The sequence below is a fragment of the Brienomyrus brachyistius genome, chromosome 9 (assembly GCF_023856365.1).
Source record: "Brienomyrus brachyistius isolate T26 chromosome 9, BBRACH_0.4, whole genome shotgun sequence".
Classification (NCBI taxonomy): domain Eukaryota; kingdom Metazoa; phylum Chordata; class Actinopteri; order Osteoglossiformes; family Mormyridae; genus Brienomyrus; species Brienomyrus brachyistius.
The window spans coordinates 21,217,515-21,242,657 of NC_064541.1; the positions used below are offsets into that span (position 1 = coordinate 21,217,515).

General features: G+C 47.2%; 1 protein-coding gene across 1 annotated transcript in view; it reads left to right on the forward strand.

Annotated features, from left to right (window-relative positions):
- Positions 1–25,143, forward strand: part of LOC125748507 (dysbindin-A-like) — a 34,490-nt gene that overhangs the window by 3,375 nt on the left and 5,972 nt on the right. The window contains exons 5-7 of the mRNA XM_049024724.1: positions 4,110–4,242; positions 7,062–7,194; positions 10,757–10,779. Of these exons, the coding sequence (XP_048880681.1) occupies positions 4,110–4,242; positions 7,062–7,194; positions 10,757–10,779 (289 nt within the window). The remainder of the gene's footprint in view (positions 1–4,109; positions 4,243–7,061; positions 7,195–10,756; positions 10,780–25,143) is intronic.

The following is a 25,143-nucleotide window of genomic DNA, read 5'->3' on the forward strand; positions in this document are numbered from 1 at the left end:
GTGATCACTGCAGAAAAGCAAACAGGTACGATATCATGATGCGTGTCGGGGTCCAAGCAGGTTAAGAACCACTGATCTGTGTCTCGCCTTCCAGCCGATGTCGAAATGATTTGTTTTTGGTGTCTCTCCAGAAAGGTCTTTACATGCTTTATTAGACTAATGTATTACAACCTTGTAGACTCTATTATTTTAGATATAATGTGATGCAGAGTAATGTTTAGGCTGCCAGTGTAATAAGTTGGGTCAGTTTCAATTTACTGTAGACGTTTGAACACAAGCCATGACCCAGAATGCAGTGGTGCTATGGGAACTTGACTGTTAAAATGAGGCCTTCATTTCCCTGGAGCCTGCTTCTCATCACTGGCCTCACAAATTCATAAAGTGTGAATTGGCACATCGCCTGCGTATGTCCTGTGAATTTTGATACTTCAAGCCTCTTTGAGTACCCTGTGATTACTGTCCCGTTCACTTGCAATGAGACATGTCGTCTCCAACCATCCGGCTGTGCTTGTACACACAGCTCAGTGGTGATATCTCACCATCTTTTTGTTAGTCTTATGTGACTTTTTGGTTATTCTTTGAAGCTGGACTTAGAATGCAGTAAGATTCCTGTATTTCAAATGTGAATAATTTTTATATACTATATAGTGCTTCTCACCTCCAGAAGGATGCTGTATTGGTGAAATATAACAACTGCCTTCACTTCTCTTAATTTCTCAAGAGCTTGCATAACCATGAGTGGGCGGAGCCTAATCTGTTATTGGAGTTTTACTTACAGAATAATGTTCTGAGGGTAGAAAGAAAAATGATTTGTTGAGAGAGAGGTGGTTCTGAGTGACTAGAGGAGGGGGGAACCAACCAATCAGAAGTCTTGGTTTTACCTCCTTTAGTTGCTTGGAGCCACCTCTGCAGTCTGATTGGTTATCTCTCTGGACCAATCATTTTTCGTTCTGCCCTCAAAACAGTTCCCTTAGCCTGCAGGTTTAGCCCCCATACATTCCTAACAACGTTACTTGTTACTGCTTGATATTCCCTCACCGTTGAGAGCTGACAGGGATGCCGGTTACTCCTGACATGAACCCAAGGCTGCCGTCAGAGTCCTGGTACGTGGGCCTTGATGCCCCTTTTGTGCATTACAGGGTGCTGAAGAGTTGTAATCGTCGGGGCCAGTCTGTGACCCAGGGAACACAGTGCGGAAGGAGCCTGCTTTTGGCAGCAGTCTCTCACACTGCTGCCTCAAATGACCTGTGGCAGCCATGTGCGAAATACATGAGCACGCAAGCAGTGTCCCTATAGTATGTGAAAGCTAAATATGCATCCAGAGCTTGCCATCCGGAACTTATGTAGAATATACTTGTTTACCTCTGCGAAGGGGGGAGGCACGGTAGTGCAGTGGTTAGGGTGAGGGGGGCGGCATGGTGGTGCAGTGGTTAGGGTGAGGGGGGAGGCACGGTAGTGCAGTGGTTAGGGTGAGGGGGGCGGCATGGTAGTGCAGTGGTTAGCACTGTTGCCTCACACCTCTGGGACCCGGGTTCGAGTCTCCGCCTGGGTCACGTTGCATGTTCTCCCCGAGTCGTCGTGGGGTTTCCTCCGGGTACTCCGGTTTCCCCCCACAGTACAAAAAGATACTGAGGCTAATTGGAGTTACCAAATTGCCTGTAGGTGTGTTTGAGTGCATGGTGTGTGAGTTTACCTTTCGATGGGTTGGCGACCCATCCTGGGTTGTTCCCTGCCATGCACCTGTATCCTCTGGAATAGGCTCTGGGCACCACATGACCCTAAACAGGACAGAAAATGGATGCTCTTCCGCTAAGGTTGTGCTCTGTGAGTAGTTCTGCTTTGATTTCTTCCTCTCTGCCTGGGTGCTGTTTACACTCCCGGACAGGAGAGGGAGCAGCTCTCATATTTTATGGTGAAGTTTCTTCTTCTTCTTTGCCATGTTGCAAACGAATGCGTATGTGGTTGGGCACCTGTTTGTAGTCAGGTTCCTGTTTGTGTAAAAAAATCATTCTTCCACTTACTCTTTTTCAAATCCCTTTTTTTGTCCATCTCAGGTAAAGTTCTCGATTTTCCTCCTGTCTGTGTTGACAGGTCAGGGCTGTCGATAAGCTTCAAATCGATAGATGCTTTTATCTCTGTTTACAGCCAGGCTCCTTCAGTGTACAGGACATGTTGCGTCTTCTACACCAAGGCCCGAGACCAGCTTAACTGGCACTGTTTGTTAGGGTTCGGGTTGCAATGTTGAGATGAATACGTACATGTTGAACTTGGCAGATAATGGGTCCTGGACCAAATTATATCCTGCAAACCAATCCCCGGCAAATTTGTTCTGCCAAGCAAACAAACAAACAAATAAATACATCTTCTGCCCAAGGCAATAAAAAAACAACTAGAATGGATGGATGGAAAAAGCAGACTGTACACAGCCGCCTCTAAAGGAGCAGCACAGGCCTGTTGGCCCCCGTGGTTCATTGAACAAATGAACTTTGTTTTTCCAATTATATTTCTGTTATTGATAAGAAAATAGTGTTTTTGTCAGAAAGGACAGACTTAAATGTTGTTGGGTAAGAAAATAGTGTTTTTGTCAGAAAGGACAGACTTAAATGTTGTTGGGTAAGAAAATAGTGTTTTCTTATTTTTGGTGCTTTTATGCTTTGGTTTTAAATGAGAATAAAAGTAGTTACTGCAACTCATTTGTCTAATAAGTTTTTCGACTAAATGGATTATTGCTGGATGTATTGTTTCAATATTTCGCTTTTAAATATGAATATCAGTGCTCGCTTTTTAAAGACACGTTGAAGGTCTATCGATTGGAAATGTGAGATGTCTTGTGGTTTCGGCTAAGATATGTTCTCGTTTTCCCCCATGTAGAAGGCTATGCAAGTGATCATCTATTTTAATTCCACAGAATCTATTCATTCAGTTCCTCAGTATTATTTCACGAGATTAAATGAATGAGATACATGGGGGGTTTGGGCAGCACCTTTTGCAGAGATACGTAAAGAAAGATGCAGAGTTGAGTTTGAGTAGCGTATAATGCTGCTTCACTGGTTTTGTTTATGCTTCCAGTTTGGCCTGTCTGTGTAGCTAGTGGGCTTCTAATGATGGTTGCTGGCTCATGTCCGAGCAGGGGCCAGTCTCTCTCGTACCCTTGAAGAAGGTAGCATGATTTACTCCTATAAAATGTCCAGCGATATGAATGAATAGCAATTCCTGGTGACTAAAGAGCTAAAGCATTAGCTAAGCAACTGAGAATGCTGTAACGGAACGTGTTTGAAAGGAAATGAAACGATATGGAAATGGTCTGACTCGTATCTCAGTTTTCCCAGCCCTGGCATTACTCCATGCGGGGAGGGGGGGGTGCTGCCTGTTTAACAATGTGAACCACTATGATCATATGCATGTAAAAATTAAATTAGGACTGCTAGGTTTTTTTTTTTTTTTTTTTTGGGGGGGGCACACAGGAAATGTGTTACGGTAATTATCTCTGCGTTTGCAAGTACACATGTATGGCACTGTCAGCTGCTGAACCCGCCTAAGGAGTATCGCCTGCCGTGCTTCTGATAATACTTTGCATAGGATTATTTGTATTAGTGCTGAGTGCCAAATGCTTTAATTGCATCAAGCCATCCATGAGCACAAAGGCACCTCACATGGTGGTTCCTGCACCAAGTGCACGTTTGGCATCTGAGCGGCCGCCATTCCCGTCACGCGATTAGCAGGCGATGCAACATCCAGAGGTGCGTCGTGTCTGCAGAGCTTCACCTGGGCTTCCCACCACTGCTACATCTTATAAAAGAGAAATTAAATAGAAAATAAAATGAAAAATTATTTACACACTTCATCAGCTGTGGTGCCTGTATTTAAAAGGACTCCCTCTGTCTGTGTGTGTCTCCTGCTCATTGGCTGCTTTAGCTCGCAGTTGCTATCTAGGGCCAATTTTGAACTTTCAGCAGTCAGGGATGCAGTTGGAGAAGCTGGTCACAGGGGGCTTGTGCTGCAAGCCTCAAATCTCAGAAACCATGGGGAGAATTCATTAGCATGTTGGAGAGTTGGGGAGTTAAGGGAATCATCTAATTACACAAGGTGTGTCTCCCGGTGCTTGGCAGGTGGTGGACGGGGAGGTGGCGATGCTGACAGCCCACTGGGAGAAGAGAAGGTCCACTTTGGGGCAGCTTCAGGAGCAGCTGCGGCAGATCCCGGCTTTCCTGGCCGAGATGGAGTCTGTCACCACCCGCATCGGTGAGGCCCCTTCACGTTGCGCTTTGCCTTTTTCCTCCCTGAAATGGACGCCTTCCTCGAGAGAGTGTTTCCTGTTTCTACATTGATTCATAAGCAGAGTGATTGAGCGACCTTGGAGTAGCCTCGCCTCCCACATGTCCCTGAGAATTCCCGACATTGCAGCAGAGAATGCCAGAAGCATGTCAGTAACAGCATTGATTTGTGTAATTTTTGGCGATTTCCCCCCCTAACCCTAACCCCCCCCCAATATTCAGTTATAATGCCAAGAAATAGGTTTGAGAAAATTGAATAATATGCTGCAGGATTTTTGTTTTCGCTTAAAGACTGAGTAGTTCTCAGCTCGGCTGAATGCATGTATATTTTATTACTTTGTATAAATGTCTAGTTCCACCTGTTTGTCTCCAAAGCTGCCAAGAAGGGTTATGCTTGAAACAGAGGCGGTCTGACTGCACAGTGGAAAATTGCTCATTTAATGTTTCCAGGGGTTTTTATTAATTTTTTCTATAATGATTTTCTTGGTTTGATGAATGTTTAGACCCAAGTTACTGGTGTAGAAGGTTTTATTTATTTATTTTTTTTACGCAGAGGTGAAATATGAGCTGTTCGAACAGTCCTTGAGTATCACACACAGTTTATAAATCACAAGTCTGAGGCCTGTGGACTCGGGCAAATGTAGGTTCCTGTTGGCTGTTTTGTTGTCCGGCAGGTGCTGAAAGTAATATTTACTGCACTGTTCTTGAACGCGCAGAGCATGTTTCCCACCTGAAATTCCCACTGCCTGTTCAGTGCGGCGGGAGTGCAGGTATGTGTGCACTGCGTAAATGTGCTCACAGTCATTAAATGTGGGAATATCAAAGAAAAGGTGACTTTTAGCATGCAGTTAAATAACAGCACTCAGTGCAGCAATGCAGGTTTATGACTCCCATCCATCCATCCATCCATCCATCCATCCATCTTCTGTACCTACCCACAGGGTCCAAAGCCTACCCCCATATCTGTTTGTACAGGGCAGGGAGCTGCGTCACCCTGGGCAGCTGGGAGCCCATGGCAGGACACACCATTTATGATTTCCTCCATCTTTCAGTTCAGTTTTCACATCTGTGGTACCAAACAAAAAGTGCCACCACTTTCTATAAAAATACCCAGTAGATATGGCAAGTAGAAAATATAGGTAATTTTCCAGAAGTATATGTATATATATTTTTTCTTGTCCCCCACACTTCCTGTAGTTTTTCATATTTTAATTGACAATTTGTTTAGTAGTTTAACAAGTTTCTGATTTACCGGTGCCAAACCAGGGTTAACTTTGTGAAATTACCACTAGGTGGCAGCATCCCCCTCATTTAAAAAAAATAATCAACATCTCAAAATGACTGGATGGATCTAGGCTGGCCCTATGCATTCTGGGTAAAATGCTGTAGAAGGATCATCATTACTAAAATGTTAACCTTCATCTGTAGAAAAAAGCGAACTGTGTTCATACTCATTTTGGTTCCTGTAAATTCGTCACACATGTGATGTGACTTTGGAGGGATGTGTTCTTATTGAGAATCTATTTTCCAAATGCACTGATGTGGAAATTTTGACTGATAGCGGTAACTGAATTTTTAATGTATTTTTTTGTTTAATATGGCCTGATAAGGGGTTAACCTCTGAGCAGAGAGCGGGGGGAAGGTGCTGATGAAACTGACGGAGCTGTTTTATTCTGTGAAAAGGAACAATCAGTCTGTGGGTCAGATTTAATAATTAAAAACATGTTGCCAAATCAATCATCCTCCACCTCAAACAATGTCTGATCGTCCAATGCAATCATCTATATTATTTTAGTTATTATGACTTTAGCTCCGGTGCTGCTAACTTTGAATATTGATAAAGATTAAATATCAGGCAAGATTGACACAATGGACCAGTGCCAGTATCCTGATGATTATTATTATTATTTAAACGATTATTGGCCAATACCGATATGTTACTGATATAACGTGTCTCTCTGCTTCCCCTGTCCTCGGTCATAGTGTCACCTCCTTGTGGTGAACTGAAGGTCACCTAACTGTCACTGACCAGTGATCCCCGGCTTTACGCATCGCCTTCTCTTTGCTGCGAGTCCTTCCTCAGTTCTTCATACCTGTTTTGTGTGGATCCACTCAAAGCTTAAAGTACCTTTTGTCTGTCTTGCGGTTTTTCTGTCCCCGTCGTGGACGCGAGCCTGAGCTGTCGGGAAAATGGGAAAAACAAGGTGCCCTAACAGCGTTACGAAAAGGTTCTTCATGCTCCAGCGGTTGTGTGAGATTGGAGCCCCGGAAACAAGGAGGGAGTCTTGTGGATGTCGGTGCCCTCAGACCTCCTGTGGTGACAGAGCTGCAATTTCCCCCCTCCCTGTTTTCAAAAGCGAACGTGTTTATCTTTACAAAGTGATCTGGAACGTGATGTCACATCCAGAATCGATCTTTCGGCACTGGAAAGGAAAACATTATTCATAGGAAGGGCCTAATCCAGCTGGGTCTCATTTATCTGACTGACATAAAAGGTTTAAAAACACTTCAAACATGCTTTCTACATTAGAACTTGGTAATCAAAGCTTTCAAAAACGATTTCACTGAGGGCAGTGGTGCCTGTGATTGGTCTCCTGGAGCTATGTACCTGCCCCCGCGTCTCTGTTCGTGACGTTTTATTGAAAGACCCTGTCCACGCGTGTAGCATGTTCCTGAAAGACCCTGTCCACGCGTGTAGCATGTTCCTGAAAGACCCTGTCCACGCGTGTAGCATGTTCCTGAAAGACCCTGTCCACGCGTGTAGCATGTTCCTGTTCTCTCCCACAGCACAGCTGGAGGCTGACTTCGAGGAGATGGAGAGCCGCCTCGTGCACCTGGAAGACCTGTGTGTTCAGTGCGAACGGCAGCGCCACACACAGCACCATGTGCTGCAGCTGGAGAACTACAAGAAAAAGAAGAGGTACCTCGCCTGACTTCAGTCACAGTCATGTTGTACTTCAGCTGTGCCTCGAAGGGTCAGTTTGCAGGAACTGCCTGTCCAGTAGGGTTGAGCTGGTCTAGCCATCTCTTGTCCCTGGAAGCACGGGACACACAAACGGACCTGGTCCGTTACAGGTCCTCTTTACCTGCACTGCATGGTTTTGGACTGTAAAACGGGGCTCTCTATCTCTGGTCCTGGAGAGCTTCTGTCCAGTAGGTTTTCTATTCTACAAGAGAACAGGTGTGGCTCCACAGAAGCCAGGTAGGATAGAACACCTACTGGACAGAAGCTCTCCAGGACCGGAGTTGGAGACCCCTGGTGTAAAGAGACCCATGCAAATGCACAGCACAGAAGCCAGGTAGGATAGAACACCTACTGGACAGAAGCTCTCCAGGACCGGAGTTGGAGAGCCCTGGTGTAAGGAGACCCATGCAAATGCACAGCACAGAAGCCAGGTAGGATAGAACACCTACTGGACAGAAGCTCTCCAGGACCGGAGCTGGAGACCCCTGGTGTAAAGAGACCCATGCAAATGCACAGCACAGAAGCCACTGTCAAAGCCACACCACTGGAGATCAGATGTGATCATCGCCACCTCCCTACCACTTGTCACTGTACAGTCTAGCCTGTATGTTTGCACAGATCCTTGTGACTGGAGATGATTATGTGACTGTCAGATGTGCCGTATTTTACTGTCCAGCAGTGGGAGCAATGCAGCGAGATGCTCTTCTTGCTGCATAACTGGCTGACCTTCTCTGATGGAGGCAGGTAGAGGGCTGCCATCAACAGGGCGAGGCATTGGCTCTCTCATTACATTTACATTTGTAAGATGCTTCTGTCCACAGTGATGTATAAGTGATCTTAGCTTAGCTCAGTGGGCTAAGCCTGTGTGCTTGTAATCAGAAGGTCGTCGGTTCATGTCCTCAGCATGTTTGTGGGTCCCTGAGCCAGGCCCTTAACCCTCAGCTCCCTGGGCGCCGCTAAGGGTGGCTGCCCTTTGCGGACAACTTACTCTACAAATCAATAAAGTATCAATATTATTATTATTATTATTATTATTATTATTATTATTAATAAATCATACAGCCGTCAAGGATCCAAGTTTGGCACGAGAACTGTTAGGCTGAGCTTCTGATGAGTGACCCACTAGAAGTGCAAATTAGCACTTGAGCACATCCATCACATTCCATTATGGTTGACCGTCGTGTGATCATCTGCAGTTTGCGAAGGATCTTTGCCAACATACAGTATACTTACACTTCCCAGCTTCCTCATGCCACAAAGACTAACCCCGGGAAGGTCGTCCTTCCGTACCTGTGAAACAAGGGTGAGCAGCAGTGTGAGCAGCTGTGGATGCCAACGCAGCGTTTCGTCTTTAGCAGGCTGCCGGATTCACACACCCCTTGGTGCCTGTTACATACATCTTGTATCATCAGCAACTGGAGTGTGTTCACCCCTGTTTTGTTTTTTGATGACCAGCTGGTTTGCGATATACCTCGGTGCTTAATTGTTTGGCTAAACCAATTAAAACCCCAAGAAGGTCAAGCCTTTCCGCTGGTACTCCAGTCCTCTTGGTGGTTTCAAGATTGCTGAAAACCGAAGACCTGGAACTGGGCATGTGATGGTTTATTTGCTTTTTCCAGGTTAATCACTTGTAAACGAGGATGAGTGTTTGTCGTTATTCTGAAGGCAGGTTTATCCTGGTAGGGAGCATTCCATAGTTCTACGGTCTTACTGGGGATAATCGAACCTGCAGCCAGAGTAGATGCCGTGCCATCATGGATTGTTCACCTTAGTCATGTAGTATTTAAGCACTAAACAATGTCTCTATGAAAGCAAGCTGCAGACCCGAATTGAGCAGCTGGATCCGTTTCATGGCTTATCGAGTGGCCGTATCCTATTCCCCCATTCTTCTTCAACTTGCTATTGTAAACATCAGCATAATCAGTTCTGCCATGTGAGAGTCTTTTGTTTCCTTTAGATGTAGGTCATTCTCTGCACTATATTTTTAATATTGTGATATTTGCACCCCCATTCTATTACCAGAGCGATACTCATTGGTAGAATAAAACCACATTAAGCCAGAAAAGAGTACAACAGTGTGTAGATGCTTTGATGAGCCGTGTACGTTTAGGAATGGTTACCGTGGTATACCAAGATGAGAGCAGTGCCCGCTGCTTCCTCAGACTGCCATGCCACCTGGAAGCATAATACAAAAAATCAGACTTAAGAAGAGCTCTAGTCGTCTTATTACATGGAAGGCCTGATTTCATTCTCATTGCTGCTCTATTCACCTTCTTCCTGTGTTTGGCCCTCGGGTCTCGCACGACTAGTGTGCATTCCTGCTGAAAGGGGCCTTTCTTTCCCATATGTTTGCAGCTGTGCCTGTCTGTGGTGGCGGCCAAACCAATTAATACATCATAACTGAAGGCAGACGGGCTCTGAGTCACCATGACCGAAGGGCTGTGGATTCTGTTGTCGGTCAGAGATGTGATCCATTTTCCAATTGGCCGCCTGTCACGTTTTGGGGGAGAGTTACTCTCCTTTTTTAGCCCCCTGTAATATATGAAATGTGTATCTGAGGTGAAGCTAATATCAAGGCCCGATAAGCTGCACCCCCATCTTGACTTGCAAGTCCTCTGTGCAGGTGTTGCTTTAATGGTGCTGCAGGGCTGCCTGTCCACAAGCGGCAGCTATAACAAGAGCTGCGAAGGGACTTAGAGGTGGAACACGCTTCAGCAGCATTTCTGACAGGTCCTGGATATTCCCGGGGAAGCAAATCTGACACGTCTGCTCTCATTCCTGGGAAACAGGAAATAAATAAAAGTGTGAATATTTAAAAACTCAGCAATAAGGAGCTAAGAATAAATTCTACACTTTATCTCTTGAAAGGTGAAAACCTCTGGATTTTTAAGCTAGTGGTGTAAAGTCGTCACCCCCCCCCCCCCCCCCCCCCCCCCACCCGATTCACAGCTGCTGTTAAAAAAAAAGGACATTTTCGTTTTAATTAGGCACCCCATAGTGTGGCGTGCCTGACTGTGGCTGAAATATGAGACTATAAGCCGAGTTTTGGTTGGATTTGGTGGTAAATGCTGTTTGAAGACCCAAGGGGTGGCGTCCTTCTCAGGCCTGAGTAAGCGCTCTTTGAAGCCGTAGTTTGTTAATGTATTATATGCCATTTTGATGCATTGCATCCCGCCTATGCCACCCCAGGCTTGCTCCCTGACCGCCGCCTCCTTCGTCTGTGTCACGTGACCCTGCACTCACTGGGTCTCTGGCCAAAATGAACCATTAATCATGAACCGTTAATCATTAACCATTAAGGCTTTATATTCACTTGGGGAAGCATGTCGGCGTCCGTCTTCACAGTGAGTGCAGGTTGTGAATTGACGTGCAGGACGACCACTTCAATCGCCGTGTACCTCGGGTCCAGTCAGCATCACATCCTCTTCTTATTGGCTGGTTCCCAGCTCCTGATTGGACGCAGAGCTGTAGATTTTCCTCAGATTTCCCTAACAGTCTGTTTTCTTCTCTTCCTCAGGAAAGAGCTGGAAGCCTTTAAAGGTAGGACATCTCTTTCAATATTTCCTCCACGTTTGTATCGCTAGTATCGCTTGACTTGTGCATCTTCTTCCTGAAATACGTAGAATCTGCATTGGAATTGTCTTGAGATTTAATAAGTCAAGCAGTTAATTCTTATTCAGTGGGGTCCTCTTGTGACACACATTGCGGAGGGTTCCTAGGTGTGAACGCCATGGTAGAGAGAGCATTTTTTCCAGCTTGTGTAGCCGGGCAGCCGGTTGTCACGGTAGCAGCAGGTAATGTAGGACACGCCTTAAGAATTCAGGTGACTTTAGGAATGAGTTCCCAGGGATTCTGTCAGCAAAGTGATTGGATGATTTTTCTGATTCTGATTCACAGAGTTGTGCTGGTGACCTGTAACTATGCTGGATGGCTTTTGATTGTGTTCAGAATATGCAGAGCTGGTACACACTTTGTCGCTTGACTGTTAGCCCTGTGAGGACTTCAGAAGCTGTCCTCTGAATGTAGTTCACGCTGGTATTAACCTGGTGTGATTATTGTTCGACACACCGGGGTGGGGGTGTGTGCGTGGGGGGAAGGGGGAGCCCTTCACTTCCTGTCCTGCTTTTGATGAATTGCCCTTCTTCTCGCGTTTTGCCATCGACCTCGTTAACCACTTATGGGGCTGTTCAGCGAGGTCGTTTTAATAAATTGGCCGTTTAGGTCTCATTGCGCCGAGCAGACCTTTATTAACCCGGCACCGCTCCGGTGGAGCAGCCCATTGACTGACACCCCCCCCCCCCAACCTTATTAGCATGCAGATGGTAATGTGGCGATAACAACCACCTTGTACAGTATCAGAACTCACCCCAGGAACATGTAGAGCACAGTGTCCACATTGTGTGAATAGAGTTCCTATTTGTCACAGGAAGCTGTCTCTAACCATCTTAATAAAGGGAAACCTGGACCTCAGCAGCCCTCCATCGCTTTCCCTGCCCGCCGGTTCCTGCTCATCCGAGGACGTGGGAGGGTGAACCACGAGATAAGACACTGAGGCATCTGCAGCCATCCTGTCCTGGGGCGTGCTGACCCCTGCTGGGTAACGGTGATTAATAACGGGCCACGCCACAGCGGCTTCTCTCCGCGGCCATCGCTGAGATGCCACCTAGCGCCACCTGAAGGCGAGGCCAGGTCCTGCGGTTCAGTCGGTGCTGAGCTGTGAAACGGGGCTGAAGCCTTTGCTCGGATGTCCTTAATAATTGTAAATAGCGCAGCAAAAAATATAATAGTTTACTTAATAAAAATAACTGAGAGTTTATTAACCCCCTCACTTGCTCCAAGTGTTATCTGACCCTGCAGTCTCAAAAAAAAAAATACTGAACGTTGCTTTGGATCAAAGTGTCTGATAAATACATCAGTATATTTTTTAGGAGGGGGGAGTGGGCTGAAGGTGCAAGCTAATTTTTTATGTTTTTTTTTTAACTTCTTGGAGCAGGAAGCTATGAAATTTTCCAGGCTGCTCCCCACCCGGGGGAGGCGATCTCCTTCTGAAATGGTGTCCTGCTGATATGTGCGCTTCAGTCCCGCCCCCCGCCCCCGCCCCCCCCCCCCCGCCGCCTTTCAGAGAATGCTGTTTAACTCCATGCCAATTTTGCTTTCACAAATGGCACGGAGGGGCAGTTTGAAAGCCAGAAAATAACAGGCTGTTTAGTGGGGACCCGGGAGCGCGGTGGAAGCAGAGAGAATCTGTCACGTCGTGTCACTCAAACAGGGAGCCGTCTTCAGTGGCTTTTGCTCCTGAGCTGCTCTTGCAGTTCATTTAATTTTCGCACCTCATCCGGCAGACGTTCCTGAAGTGGTGATGATTTTATGGATTTTTCACGTCGGTTTTATGATGTGAGGCTGTTAAAGTGTGGAAAGCTACGTACATCAGAACTATTTTATTTTTCTGGGTCAGGAGAGCAATGGAGGCAGGCAGACATGTGCAAACACTGTGGTGTTACTCCACTTCGTACAGTAATATTTTGCAGTAGTTTGCCATCTTTGCAGACAGGATTTGTGCCGCTGTCCGTGCTCCCTGGAGCTTAATCCGCTGATTATTTGCACTGACTGTAAGCTGCTTTGGAAAGAAGTATTTGCTAAATGCATAAAATAAGTGGTCACAGTAGGATCGTGCTCCTCTTCCCCTTTTAGGGGATATTCTGCTCTGTGTTTTATAAATGCGCTTCATCCAGGGGGTTGCCTGTTGCCGATCCATTCACAGGTCAGACAGAAGTCATTCATTCACAGGATATCATCACAGTATCTATCACGCAGAAATACCGCAGCGTCGTGGATCTCAGGCCATATCGGATGCCAGCTGCGGGCTCGTGTTTTGGTAGTGGTGTGTTTTCCGTTTGTCGCTGTGAGCACGCGCTCGTACGGATCAGGCGCCGACCTGCTTGCCTGCCTGCCCCTCCCCCCATCGGCGTCACTGCAAACCCCCCCCCCCCCCCCCCCCCCCCCCGCTGGAAGCATGAGCGGCGTACAGCTGGACACTTCCTTTACCACGCCGTCCATCGCTCCCGTCTGCTCTCGCTTCGCGCAGAAACTCCCTGCCAGCATCTGTGGACAGCGGCACCCCCCCATCGCTGTAGGTTCCCATTTTTGCTCCCCGGTGTGGTGATCTGAGGACTCTGCATGAGCCTTGCATGCTGTTCATTTGGTTGATGCTTTGAGCTTCTGTGTGTTTTCTTGTCTGTCTTTCCCGATCAGCCCTGAACTTAACCGTGGAATAAGATTTAACGTATTTAATTTTGTAGTTCGGTTTCCCTCCCGTGGTTTTTGACTTTCTTTTCTCTGCCTCCTTTTCTTTTCCTTCCCCTTGGGTTTAATTATGTTTTGTGTACCTTTTATAACTTTTTCCTTGTAGAAGCGCTCCCAGCGTGGTATGCCTGCAGGGGTTTTCATGAATCCTTGTACGCCGAGCGGAGCCCGGGTACACATGCTGCTTGCTGCTCTCACTGCCATGCAGTGTTCCGCACTGTGTCCGGCCACATGCCAGTATTCTTTAGATAGGCCAGTGGCTATGTTGGTATTTAACGTGTTAAATTTGGAACTGCTGTAGTTAGCCCTGAGTAAAATGTGTATTTTCTTATACGACTGAATGATATCCAGACACAGTTTATGTTTCTCGTGGATCTCAGTTGAAGTTAATCAGGCTTGAGGCGGCGAAGCAGATCTCAGGCAGATTTGAGCGCCGGTGACTAATAGGTTGTCATGATTGGTTCCGACTTGTCGCGGTAATTCAGAGAGCATTTTGATGCTGAGAGTCATTAAAAACACTGATTGAACTAGTTGCTGTCATCTCAACCATCTCCACTCACCTCCTTGTCATCTGATCTGCCAGTGAGGCCCCCAGGACACCGAACCCCAGGACGCCAGCCTGTCATTCGGCAGGTGCCTTCAGGCTGAGCTGTTGCTGTCGTTGACCTAGGCTTTGCGATGGCGATGGAGTGGTTAGCTGCTAGCTTAAAGCCATCTGGAGAATTAGATGCGTCTGCTCGGATGCCATCCTCCACTTATCTCCCTCCTACTGGATGAGCGACTCCTAGACACTCTAAATTAGTGTGTGTGTCCTTTGATGGCCTGGCATGCCTTCCAGAGTGTCCTCCTGCCTTCTGCCATGTGCTGCCCGGGGTAGAATCCAGGCTCACCTTAGCCCTGTTCTCTATTAAGAGGTTATGGGATGGATAGATGCTGTTAAGCGATGGATAGATGAAATTAGGCCAGCATTTCCCATCATCCAGTAGGTAAACTTCGTCCCAGCCTGCTTCCTGTTTTCTTTATTCAGAAATACGCTTTAGTCCTGCAAACTGGTTCAAGCTTCAGCCGCTGTGGTTTGTCTGTATTTTTCCTCTTCCAGCATGTCACTCTCACTCCATCCTTGGAGTAAGAACAAGCTGTTTTTGGAGGGAATGGGAGATGATGCAGTTTTATATCTCTGAGATGTTTGGTCTGTCCTTCAGACGGTGCCGTAGCGAGCAGTTCCTCCACGCATCCCTGCCGTCACATCATGACAGGTGCTCGTTTGCTTATTGCTGTCAGTCACCCATCAGCCCGCCTCTTTAAGTGAGGCTACCTGTTGCGTGAAGAGCTCCTCCTGTTTCCGGCACCCCCTGCTTCCTAAGCACCCTTTTACATCCCGGCTCCTGGATTCCTGCCGTGAGCGGCTCCTTCCTGCGTGTCAGCATGACTCCCGCCCGTCTGCTTTGCTCGCAGAGAATTGTGAACGATTAGCTCTGATTTGTGTACGTGTGATACACAAAGCGAGACTGTGCTGAAATGAGAAGCACAGCTGCTTCCTGGGGAAGAGCAGCTTTCAGTGGCGATGAACCCTCCTTAATCTGTAGACCAGTGATGCCAAACCTGTCATTATGACATTTATTTTCGATTGAGACATTTGTAGTTGGACATTCATTCCCCTCCCAAATATGCCGAGGAGGAACTCCTGAATTTACAAAATATACTGTGTCCTTTCTTACCACCCAGTTGGTGAGATATACAATTGTGATTTATTTTAGTGAAAGTAGCTGTTACTGTAAAACATGTTTGGCACCACTGCTGTAGGGAGACTTCGGTGTAAACGTCTGTCTGTCTGTCTGTCTATTTTTCTATCTATCCGTCTGAGCTGTAACAGTACATGTATTCGTTGTATACTGTTTGGTACCTCATTTTCAGTTCGGTACACGCAGTGAAATTAATAAATACATTTATTGACATGGGTGGAACCTAAATTCACAAGTAGATGTTCAACACGGAAAACATTATGCTAATTGTGGCTCTCGTACACCAAACGTTGCCGAACACCCTTCCCACGTGCTAACTTGTTTGAGATGATCAGCCAAGTGTGTGTCCGACCCAAGCAGGACAGACTCTGCCTCTGCATGTTAGTCTCCACATGGCATCTAAGGCGCTTCTGCTGGGAATTTCAGTCCAGGCTATAATTCTGAGCGCTATAGGGGTGTTTATCACTGCAGATGTGCAGTCATACTCATGGCATTTAGTTCATTGTGGTATTATGTTTTTGGATTATTTATTTTTGATATTTATGTTTACAGCATGCAATTAAAGATTTGTTAGGTTTTGTTAGTCATAAATATAAAGAGATGCATTGCCATTGGTTTATAACTGTTTTTGTGTGTGTTCGCATATTTAATAATAAATTTCAAAACACTCAGTTTTACCCGCTCTACCGAAATTACACCAAACAGTTAACCCAAAACCGTGGTTCATATCGAACCGTGCCGTTTGTACACCCCTGTCTGTCTGTCTGTCTGTTTGTCTAATGTGCACGTTTGATTCCTTTTCTAATTCTCTTTCCTTTGTGTGTTTGTGGGGGGGATTTTGCCGCAGAATGAACAGATGCAGTGTGGTCATGTGACATACATGAGCTGCCACAGAAGAGAATAATGGCAGGAAGAATGCTTGCTGCTTGGGTTTATGTCAGACTATTTTTGATGGACATGGAAAGGAGTCATTTTTTTCTACCTTTACTGTTTACTCTCTGACAAACAAGCAAAAATGCTTCTACGTAGTTTTTAATGACTGCAAATGGTCCTGGTGAGCGATTTTATCAACTTCTGGTTGATTAATTAGATTAGGGGAGAAAACCCAGAAGTATGTTTTGAGAGCTTCCAAGGGCCCCTGACTGACAGCATAATCGGATTGGTCTGGGGGCACAGTATGGTATGCTTTCATGGAGCCCAAAATGTTGAGCTGCGTCTCTGCCCTGGGATATTATTGGCTGCAAGTGGACTGTCCAAACTTTAAACTAATGACCTCATTAAAAGTGGCTTTCAGATGTCATTGAGGGTGTGGTTTGGTTGCCCCTCCTGGTTGATGAACGGCTCTTGGAAGAAAGTCTTCATGTAAGACTGACCAGATGCAAAGTTATAACTCCCTGGAGGAAGGTGGTGGTTATTGAGGCTGCTGCTTAGCAGTGGCACGTTGTTGCTTAAAGGCATGCTACACAGGAGAGTTAGAGGCTGAGCTTGGCCTACAGGAAGTGCTCTAGGAAGAGGCGTAACTGTTTTGGTCATAGGAGGCTGTTTACCCCGGCCAGCTGGATTGATTGCCTCTGAAGTGGTTGCAGAGCAGTGAGGTGACTTTACCGTGACTTACAGTACATCTCATCTCATGTACTTGTGGCCGACTGACCTAAAGCAGTGTTTCTCAGTCTGGTGCTGGCAGACACCCAGGTACTCCACGTTTTTGCTTTCAGGAGCTGGGAGGAAGTAAAAATATTGATGGTCTGACAGGGAGCTGGAAGGGTGCAAAAATGGAAGGGTGCAGAAATGGAAGGGTGCAGAAATGGACCCTGAGCTAACACTAAGCTGAGATGCCTCCTTTGTTTTGACAAAAAATAAACCTTATTAATTACTTAATTTGAATGATACCCCCCCCCTTTCAAAGTGCTCATACCACTGATGGAATTGGCCGGTTTTGCACATAAACAAACTTTATTAGTACATCCATCATCCGTCCATTTATCCATCCTTCCATCCAAACTGATATTCTCCAATGAGGATGGAATGTGTGATGTCATAGAAGGATGATCTAGGTGACTATTGTGGAGTTGCAGGGGTTTTTGGTTTATGTGTGGGCAGTTAGTGTGTTCAACCCACTGCAATAAACTCTCTTCTCTGGAAGGTTTGACTTTTATTTCTATTTCTGTTTGGTCTTGTACAGTGTTTTTCCACGGAATAGAAACTGGTGCTTGATTTGAAAGATGATATCTTTGTCTTTTTACTTTCTCTCTGAATTCTTATTATTTACAATGAATATTTTATTTGATGTTTTTATATAGTCAAATTTTCCTATTTCACATAGTATTTGTTGCCAAGGAACCCTGGGTTATTCCCTGCCTTGTCCCTGTAGCCTCCTGCGACCCTAAAAAGGACAAGTGGTTACAAGTATGGATGAATGGATAGATAGAGGATGGATGGATGGATGGATATTCTGAGCATAGGAAAAGCGTTTCACAAACCAGAGGTAAACTGGAGTGAAGATCTGCACACATAACTAGTGCCATCGCTGGAAGGCAGTGATGCCGAGCTCTTCATATATGTCTTGGAAAAGCCTCAGTGTTCAAAAGGCTTTCAGTCTTCCTGAGCGCCAAGGCCCTCAGCCGAACTAATTACATCCCTGAATGATTCTTCTGTTCTCTCTCAGCTCTTTTAAACCTCTCTTAGATTTAAGGGGGGCCTGGTCAGTGTGCTCACTATTGCGATGTTTCTCCGATTCTCTCTATGTCTGCTTTGATATTTCTATACATCTTGCTTAACAGAAAACCACTTATATCTAAGGGATCAGGAGTCAGTAGCCGGTATGTCCGTAGTGCTGGAATTCTGTAGAATTCTATGACCTGTGTTCAGGAAAGCAGTAACTCGATGGCAGTTTCCTGTTGTTCGATCGTAGGAGCACATCACTCGGTAACAAAACACTCTAAAGCTGAACATGGTCTTGCTATCCTTCTCATCTCCGCCGTTTTAAAAAGTCAGAAAGCTGAAAATACTTATGTGTCCTTGTTTTGTTGTTTCTTGTTCAAAAGTAATGTTTAGTTTTTAATGAGCCTACTTTGTTTAAAGCATATAATAATAATAATCATAAACTATACTTTATTGATCCCCGTAGGGAAATTGTCTTTACGCCTCCCACAACTTCCTCTTTTTTCATAGAGGCAGTTGTCTGTGAAGGGCTGCCACCCATAGCGGCGCCCAGGGAGCTGGGGGTTAAGGGCCTTGCTGAAGGACCCACAGCCTGAGGCTGGGTTTGAACCTGCGACCTTCTGATTACAGGCACACAGGCTTAGCCCACAGAGCCACACACTGCTCCCATATAAAGACCCAGATTTTATGTGAATATGTAGATGCTGAGGACAAAGGTTATCTGCTGTAGGTTTGATTAGGGATGTAAATACTCAGCATTAGTGACATGTGTGGTCTTGTTCATGTTTAAGCACAAAATAAAGGAAGCCATTTTGAAAAACTCTTTGTGTCACACATGCACACTCACTCGTATTTACGCGCACAGAACACACACACACACGTGCGTGCACACAAACACACACACACTCACACATTCACGCTCATGCTTCCTGCTGCTCTGAGTGGGTACTTCCTGTGTCAGGCACAGTGACTGTGACGGCCCACGCTAAGGCAGGGGCGTCTTCACGCAGGTAAAATCATGACTTCTTGATTGTTTTGCATTTTGATATCTTTCTCTCTCAAGTGCTGAATGATATACATTCTGAATGGTGTCACAGGGCAGATTTCTTCGGCACCTCAGCTCTTTCTGGCTGATCAATCCTGTTTTGCCTGTGGTTTCTCTCAGGGGCTGCTGGGAGACGCCAGGAGCTTAACTTGAAACTTGAATTCATCTGCTGCAGCGAAGTGGTTGATTCTGTGCTTTAGAGGTTGGGTTTCTCTTTGAGTTATAAGGGGGGTTTATTGGAAATAATTGAAGCTGCAGTGGGTTCGCTCATTGTTCCTGCTGTCCGGCGGGGGGGGGGCTTAGCAGGATCACAGATGGCTGGTGCCTCACCCCGCCATGCAAACCACTTGCATGTGTAACCATTTCGCCTGGCACTTCTGGCCTGGCAGTCAGCATGGAAATCGCCTGAAATGGATGCTCCTCTTGTCTGTCTGCCGGGTGACCCTGCTCTTCTGAAGCAGTACCCTCTGACACTCCAGTGACCACAAGAACAGCTTTCATGTGACTGATAGCGAGCCGGAACCGCCAGTGATCTAAAAAAAAAAGTAGTCATGCTCTAATTTAATCAGATCTGTTCTGGCAGTGACATCCGCTTACTGACCTTTACAGGCACAGAAAAGGATGATTAGAAAACATAAAAGATTTATAGAACAAAATTTGTACAATAATTTTTTTGTGGTGGGGGGGATGTGATTGAAATGCTAATACGGTTATGTATGTCGATGGCCGTCCTGGGGGCAAAACTACAGAAACCCTGCGGGTGAACAGGCACCATATTCATCTCGTCCTCACAAATGTGGCGGCTTGTTCATAGAGCCGTTGAGGAAAACCAGCACAGGGAAGGAACCTGATGGTTCCGGGTGCTACTGGGAATGACCTTAAAATCCATCAAATCTCACCCAAGTGCTGAAACCCCTTTAATTAGTGTTGGTTAGTTAAGGTTCAATTAGTCTTCACTTTATTGACTCTGCTTGTAGCTCTTTAGTGCCAGTATATAGTGAATTTGACTATTTTTGAAATTGTCTAATTATTTTATTTTTGCCAAAGAACTTTTGCTGCTAAATTGAAGCAAGCCTGATAACTCCCCTTCCAGTCCACCCCCCCCTCAAAAAATATTAAAGATGAATACAGCACAATTAGATGCTTATATTATTGTAGGGATGGCATAACTAAGCCATCTGTGATAAATACAAATACCCAGATCTACCATCTGTTCTTCCCAATGTCAATATTTGTAGTATAGAGCAATTACAAAGAATACTGATTTTATACTGATCTGGCTGCTTCAGTGTGCAACTGGATAAGGTCATAGTGTTAACATTGCCAGTATCTGAATGAACAGCCAAACCTAAGGGGACACATTACAGAAAGTGAAAAGGTCCTTATTTTTGTTTTTTTTTGCAAGGATTCTATTAGCATGTGTTATATAAACACTGCTGAGCAAATTATCTTGTGGCATAAGAATGCGGCAATTTAAACACAATTTAAAGATGGGTGAGGTGGGGGGTTAGGGTTAGGGTGAGGGGGGGGTTAGGGTGAGGGCGGGTTAGGGTGAGGGGGGGGGGTTAGGGTGAGGTGGGGGGTTAGGGTGAGGGCGGGTTAGGGTGAGGTGGGGGGTTAGGGTGAGGGCGGGTTAGGGTGAGGGGGGGGTTAGGGTGAGGGCGGGTTAGGGTGAGGTGGGGGGTTAGGGTGAGGGCGGGTTAGGGTGAGGTGGGGGGTTAGGGTGAGGGCGGGTTAGGGTGAGGTGGCGGGTTTTGGTTAGGGTGAGGTGGGGGGTTTTGGTTAGGGTGAGGTGGGGGGTTTTGGTTAGGGTGAGGTGGGGGGTTAGGGTGAGGGTGAGGTGGGAGGTTAGGGTTAGGGTGAGGTGGGGGGTTTTGGTTAGGGTGAGGTGGGGGGTTAGGGTGAGGGTGAGGTGGGAGGTTAGGGTTAGGGTGAGGTGGGGGGTTTTGGTTAGGGTGAGGTGGGGGGTTAGGGTGAGGGTGAGGTGGGAGGTTAGGGTTAGGGTGAGGTGGGGGGTTTTGGTTAGGGTGAGGTGGGGGGTTAGGGTGAGGGTGAGGTGGGAGGTTAGGGTTAGGGTGAGGTGGGGGGTTAGGGTGAGGGTGAGGTGGGAGGTTAGGGTTAGGGTGAGGTGGGGGGTTTTGGTTAGGGTGAGGTGGGAGGTTAGGGTTAGGGTGAGGTGGGGGGTTTTGGTTAGGGTGAGGTGGGAGGTTAGGGTGAGGGTGAGGTGGGAGGTTAGGGTTAGGGTGAGGTGGGGGGTTAGGGTGAGGGTGAGGTGGGAGGTTAGGGTTAGGGTGAGGTGGGGGGTTTTGGTTAGGGTGAGGTGGGGGGTTAGGGTGAGGGTGAGGTGGGAGGTTAGGGTTAGGGTGAGGTGGGGGGTTTTGGTTAGGGTGAGGTGGGGGGTTCTGGTTAGGGTGAGGTGGGGGGTTTTGGTTAGGGTGAGGTGGGGGGTTTTGGTTAGGGTGAGGTGGGGGGTTAGGGTGAGGGTGAGGTGGGGGGTTTTGGTTAGGGTGAGGTGGGGGGTTTTGGTTAGGGTGAGGTGGGAGGTTAGGGTTAGGGTGAGGTGGGGGGTTTTGGTTAGGGTGAGGTGGGAGGTTAGGGTGAGGGTGAGGTGGGAGGTTAGGGTGAGGGTGAGGTGGGGGGTTTTGGTTAGGGTGAGGTGGGGGGTTAGGGTGAGGGTGAGGTGGGGGGTTTTGGTTAGGGTGAGGTGGGAGGTTAGGGTTAGGGTGAGGTGGGGGGTTTTGGTTAGGGTGAGGTGGGGGGTTTTGGTTAGGGTGAGGTGGGAGGTTAGGGTTAGGGTGAGGTGGGGGGTTTTGGTTAGGGTGAGGTGGGAGGTTAGGGTGAGGGTGAGGTGGGAGGTTAGGGTGAGGGTGAGGTGGGGGGTTTTGGTTAGGGTGAGGTGGGGGGTTAGGGTGAGGGTGAGGTGGGGGGTTTTGGTTAGGGTGAGGTGGGAGGTTAGGGTTAGGGTGAGGTGGGGGGTTTTGGTTAGGGTGAGGTGGGAGGTTAGGGTGAGGGTGAGGTGGGAGGTTAGGGTGAGGGTGAGGTGGGGGGTTTTGGTTAGGGTGAGGTGGGAGGTTAGGGTTAGGGTGAGGTGGGAGGTTAGGGTGAGGGTGAGGTGGGAGGTAGGGTGAGGGTGAGGTGGGGGGTTTTGGTTAGGGTGAGGTGGGGGGTTAGGGTGAGGGTGAGGTGGGAGGTTAGGGTTAGGGTGAGGTGGGGGGTTTTGGTTAGGGTGAGGTGGGGGGTTAGGGTGAGGGTGAGGTGGGAGGTTAGGGTTAGGGTGAGGTGGGGGGTTTTGGTTAGGGTGAGGTGGGAGGTTAGGGTGAGGGTGAGGTGGGGGGTTAGGGTGTGGTGGGAGGTGTTCACATGACGGTTCTGGAATGTGACGCTCTATTATATCGCTCCCAGTGATGGTACCTGCAGGTTGCCCTGGTGATTAGCACTGTGCTTGATGAAAGACCAAAGGATGGAAAGCAAGAGCGATGGTTGCAGCCGGACGGATGTCGATTCCCTCACAACCAGGCAGGAAAACGCAGAACAATGACAGCTGCCTGCACTCCAGTTATTTTTTGCTTCTGAGATGTAAGCTATTGTCTCAGTCTGTCAGGGCAGAAAAGTATGAGCCAGAGTCTGGTTTCTCAATGTGTCTGGGAGATTCTGGGAGAAACTTGATCATTAAATCAGAACAAAACTACATAAACATGATCTTTGGTCTTCAGAAATATAACATGTTCGCAGTCAGTGGTCACTTTATTGGCTATACCCACTTGTTAAGAAGCTAATCATGTTGCTGCAGCTGAAGATACTGGGCACGAAGACGGGGTTCAGTTACTGTTCGGCTGAGCACTACTATAGCTGAGATGAGTGATTTTAAGTGGTTTTTAAATGTGGCATCATTGTAGCTACGAAACGTGGTGGTTTCGGCATCGCAAACACCACCACTCTCCAGCAAATATCTCACACATCAGAGCTTAGAGAAGGGTTAGGGTTCGGCATCGCAGACACCACCACTCTCCAGCAAATATCTCACACTTCAGAGTTTAGAGAAGGGTTACGGTTCGGCATCGCAAACACCACCACTCTCCAGCAAATCTCTCACACTTCAGAGTTTAGAGAAGGGTTAGGGTTAGGGTTCGGCATCGCAGACACCACCACTCTCCAGCAAATCTCACACACTTCAAAGTTTAGAGAAGGGTTAGGGTTAGGGTTCGGCATCGCAGACACCACCACTCTCCAGCAAATCTCACACACTTCAGAGTTTAGAGAAGGGTTAGGGTTCGGCATCGCAGACACCACCACTCTCCAGCAAATCTCACACACTTCAGAGTTTAGAGAAGGGTTAGGGTTTGGCATCGCAGACACCACCACTCTACAGCAAATATCTCACACTTCAGAGCTTAGAGAAGGGTTAGGGTTAGGGTTCGGCATCGCAGACACCACCACTCTCCAGCAAATATCTCACACTTCAGAGCTTAGAGAAGGGTTAGGGTTCGGCATCGCAGACACCACCACTCTCCAGCAAATATCTCACACTTCAGAGTTTAGAGAAGGGTTAGGGTTCGGCATCGCAAACAACACCACTCTCCAGCAAATATCTCACACTTCAGAGTTTAGAGAAGGGTTAGGGTTCGGCATCGCAGACACCACCACTCTCCAGCAAATCTCACACACTTCAGAGTTTAGAGAAGGGTTAGGGTTCGGCATCGCAGACACCACCACTCTCCAGCAAATCTCACACACTTCAGAGTTTAGAGAAGGGTTAGGGTTTGGCATCGTAGACACCACCACTCTCCAGCAAATCTCTCACACTTCAGAGTTTAGAGAAGGGTTAGGGTTCGGCATCGCAGACACCACCACTCTCCAGCAAATCTCTCACACTTCAGAGTTTAGAGAAGGGTTAGGGTTAGGGTTTGGCATCGCAGACACCACCACTCTCCAGCAAATCTCACACACTTCAGAGTTTAGAGAAGGGTTAGGGTTCGGCATCGCAGACACCACCACTCTCCAGCAAATCTCACACACTTCAGAGTTTAGAGAAGGGTTAGGGTTAGGGTTTGGCATCGCAGACACCACCACTCTCCAGCAAATCTCACACACTTCAGAGTTTAGAGAAGGGTTAGGGTTCGGCATCGCAGACACCACCACTCTCCAGCAAATCTCTCACACTTCAGAGCTTAGAGAAGGGTGTGAGGAACAAAAAAACATTCAGTCAGAGGCATTTCTGTGGCTGAAAACCCCTTAAGGAGAGGGGTCAGAGGCGACTGGCCAGACTCATTAAACTTAACAGGAAGGTTACCAGTGCAAAAAATAACAGCTCAGCGGTGTGCAGAAGGGCATCTCCACCAAATGTGTAACTCATTAACTATTTAAGTGGTTTTTGAGATGAAAATGGGTCCTACCCCATTCTGCACAGGCGTGCCTAATATACGGCCTCAGATTGTGGTTGGAACAGAAACATATTGCACTGAATTTTTAAATTTTATTTTTTTGAAACATACTCTGATTGCGCTGTCCCCGGAGTCATGGGTGGTTTATAGCTTGGGCCTGGAGGCCTGAGTGCCCCCCCCCCAACCCCACAGTTTGTGGCCATTTATGTCATCCTGTAGCTATTTAGTCAGTTCCAGTGCTGCCTTAGTCGCCGAACTGATTTCTGGGGCCCTTTGTCTACTTCAGTTATTTCGGGTAGCTTGAGGTCATGAAGGATATCAGCATACATTTCTGGATGAAATCAAAATATGCAGTAAATATGCAGTGCTGGATACAATCCTCCAGTAAATATACAGTGCTGGGTGAAATCCTCCAGTAAACTTGCAGTGTGAGTTGTACACTATTTAGCACAAACTATGGGTTTTGTGGTCACAAGACCCCTTCAGTTACTGGGGGGGGCGGGGAGAGGGAGTCCTGTCCCCCTTCCCCATTAGTGAAGACATCCATCCATCCATCCATTATCTCCCGCTTAATCCGGAGTCGGGTCGCGGGGGCAGCAGCCTCAGCAGGGAGACCCAGACTTCCCTCTCCCCCGGCCACTTCGCTAGCTCCTCTGGGGGGACCCCGAGGCGTTCCCAGGCCAGCCGAGAGACATAGTCTCTCCAGCGTGTCCTGGGTCTTCCCCGGGGCCTCCTCCCAGTGGGACATGCCCGGAATACCTCCCCAGGGAGG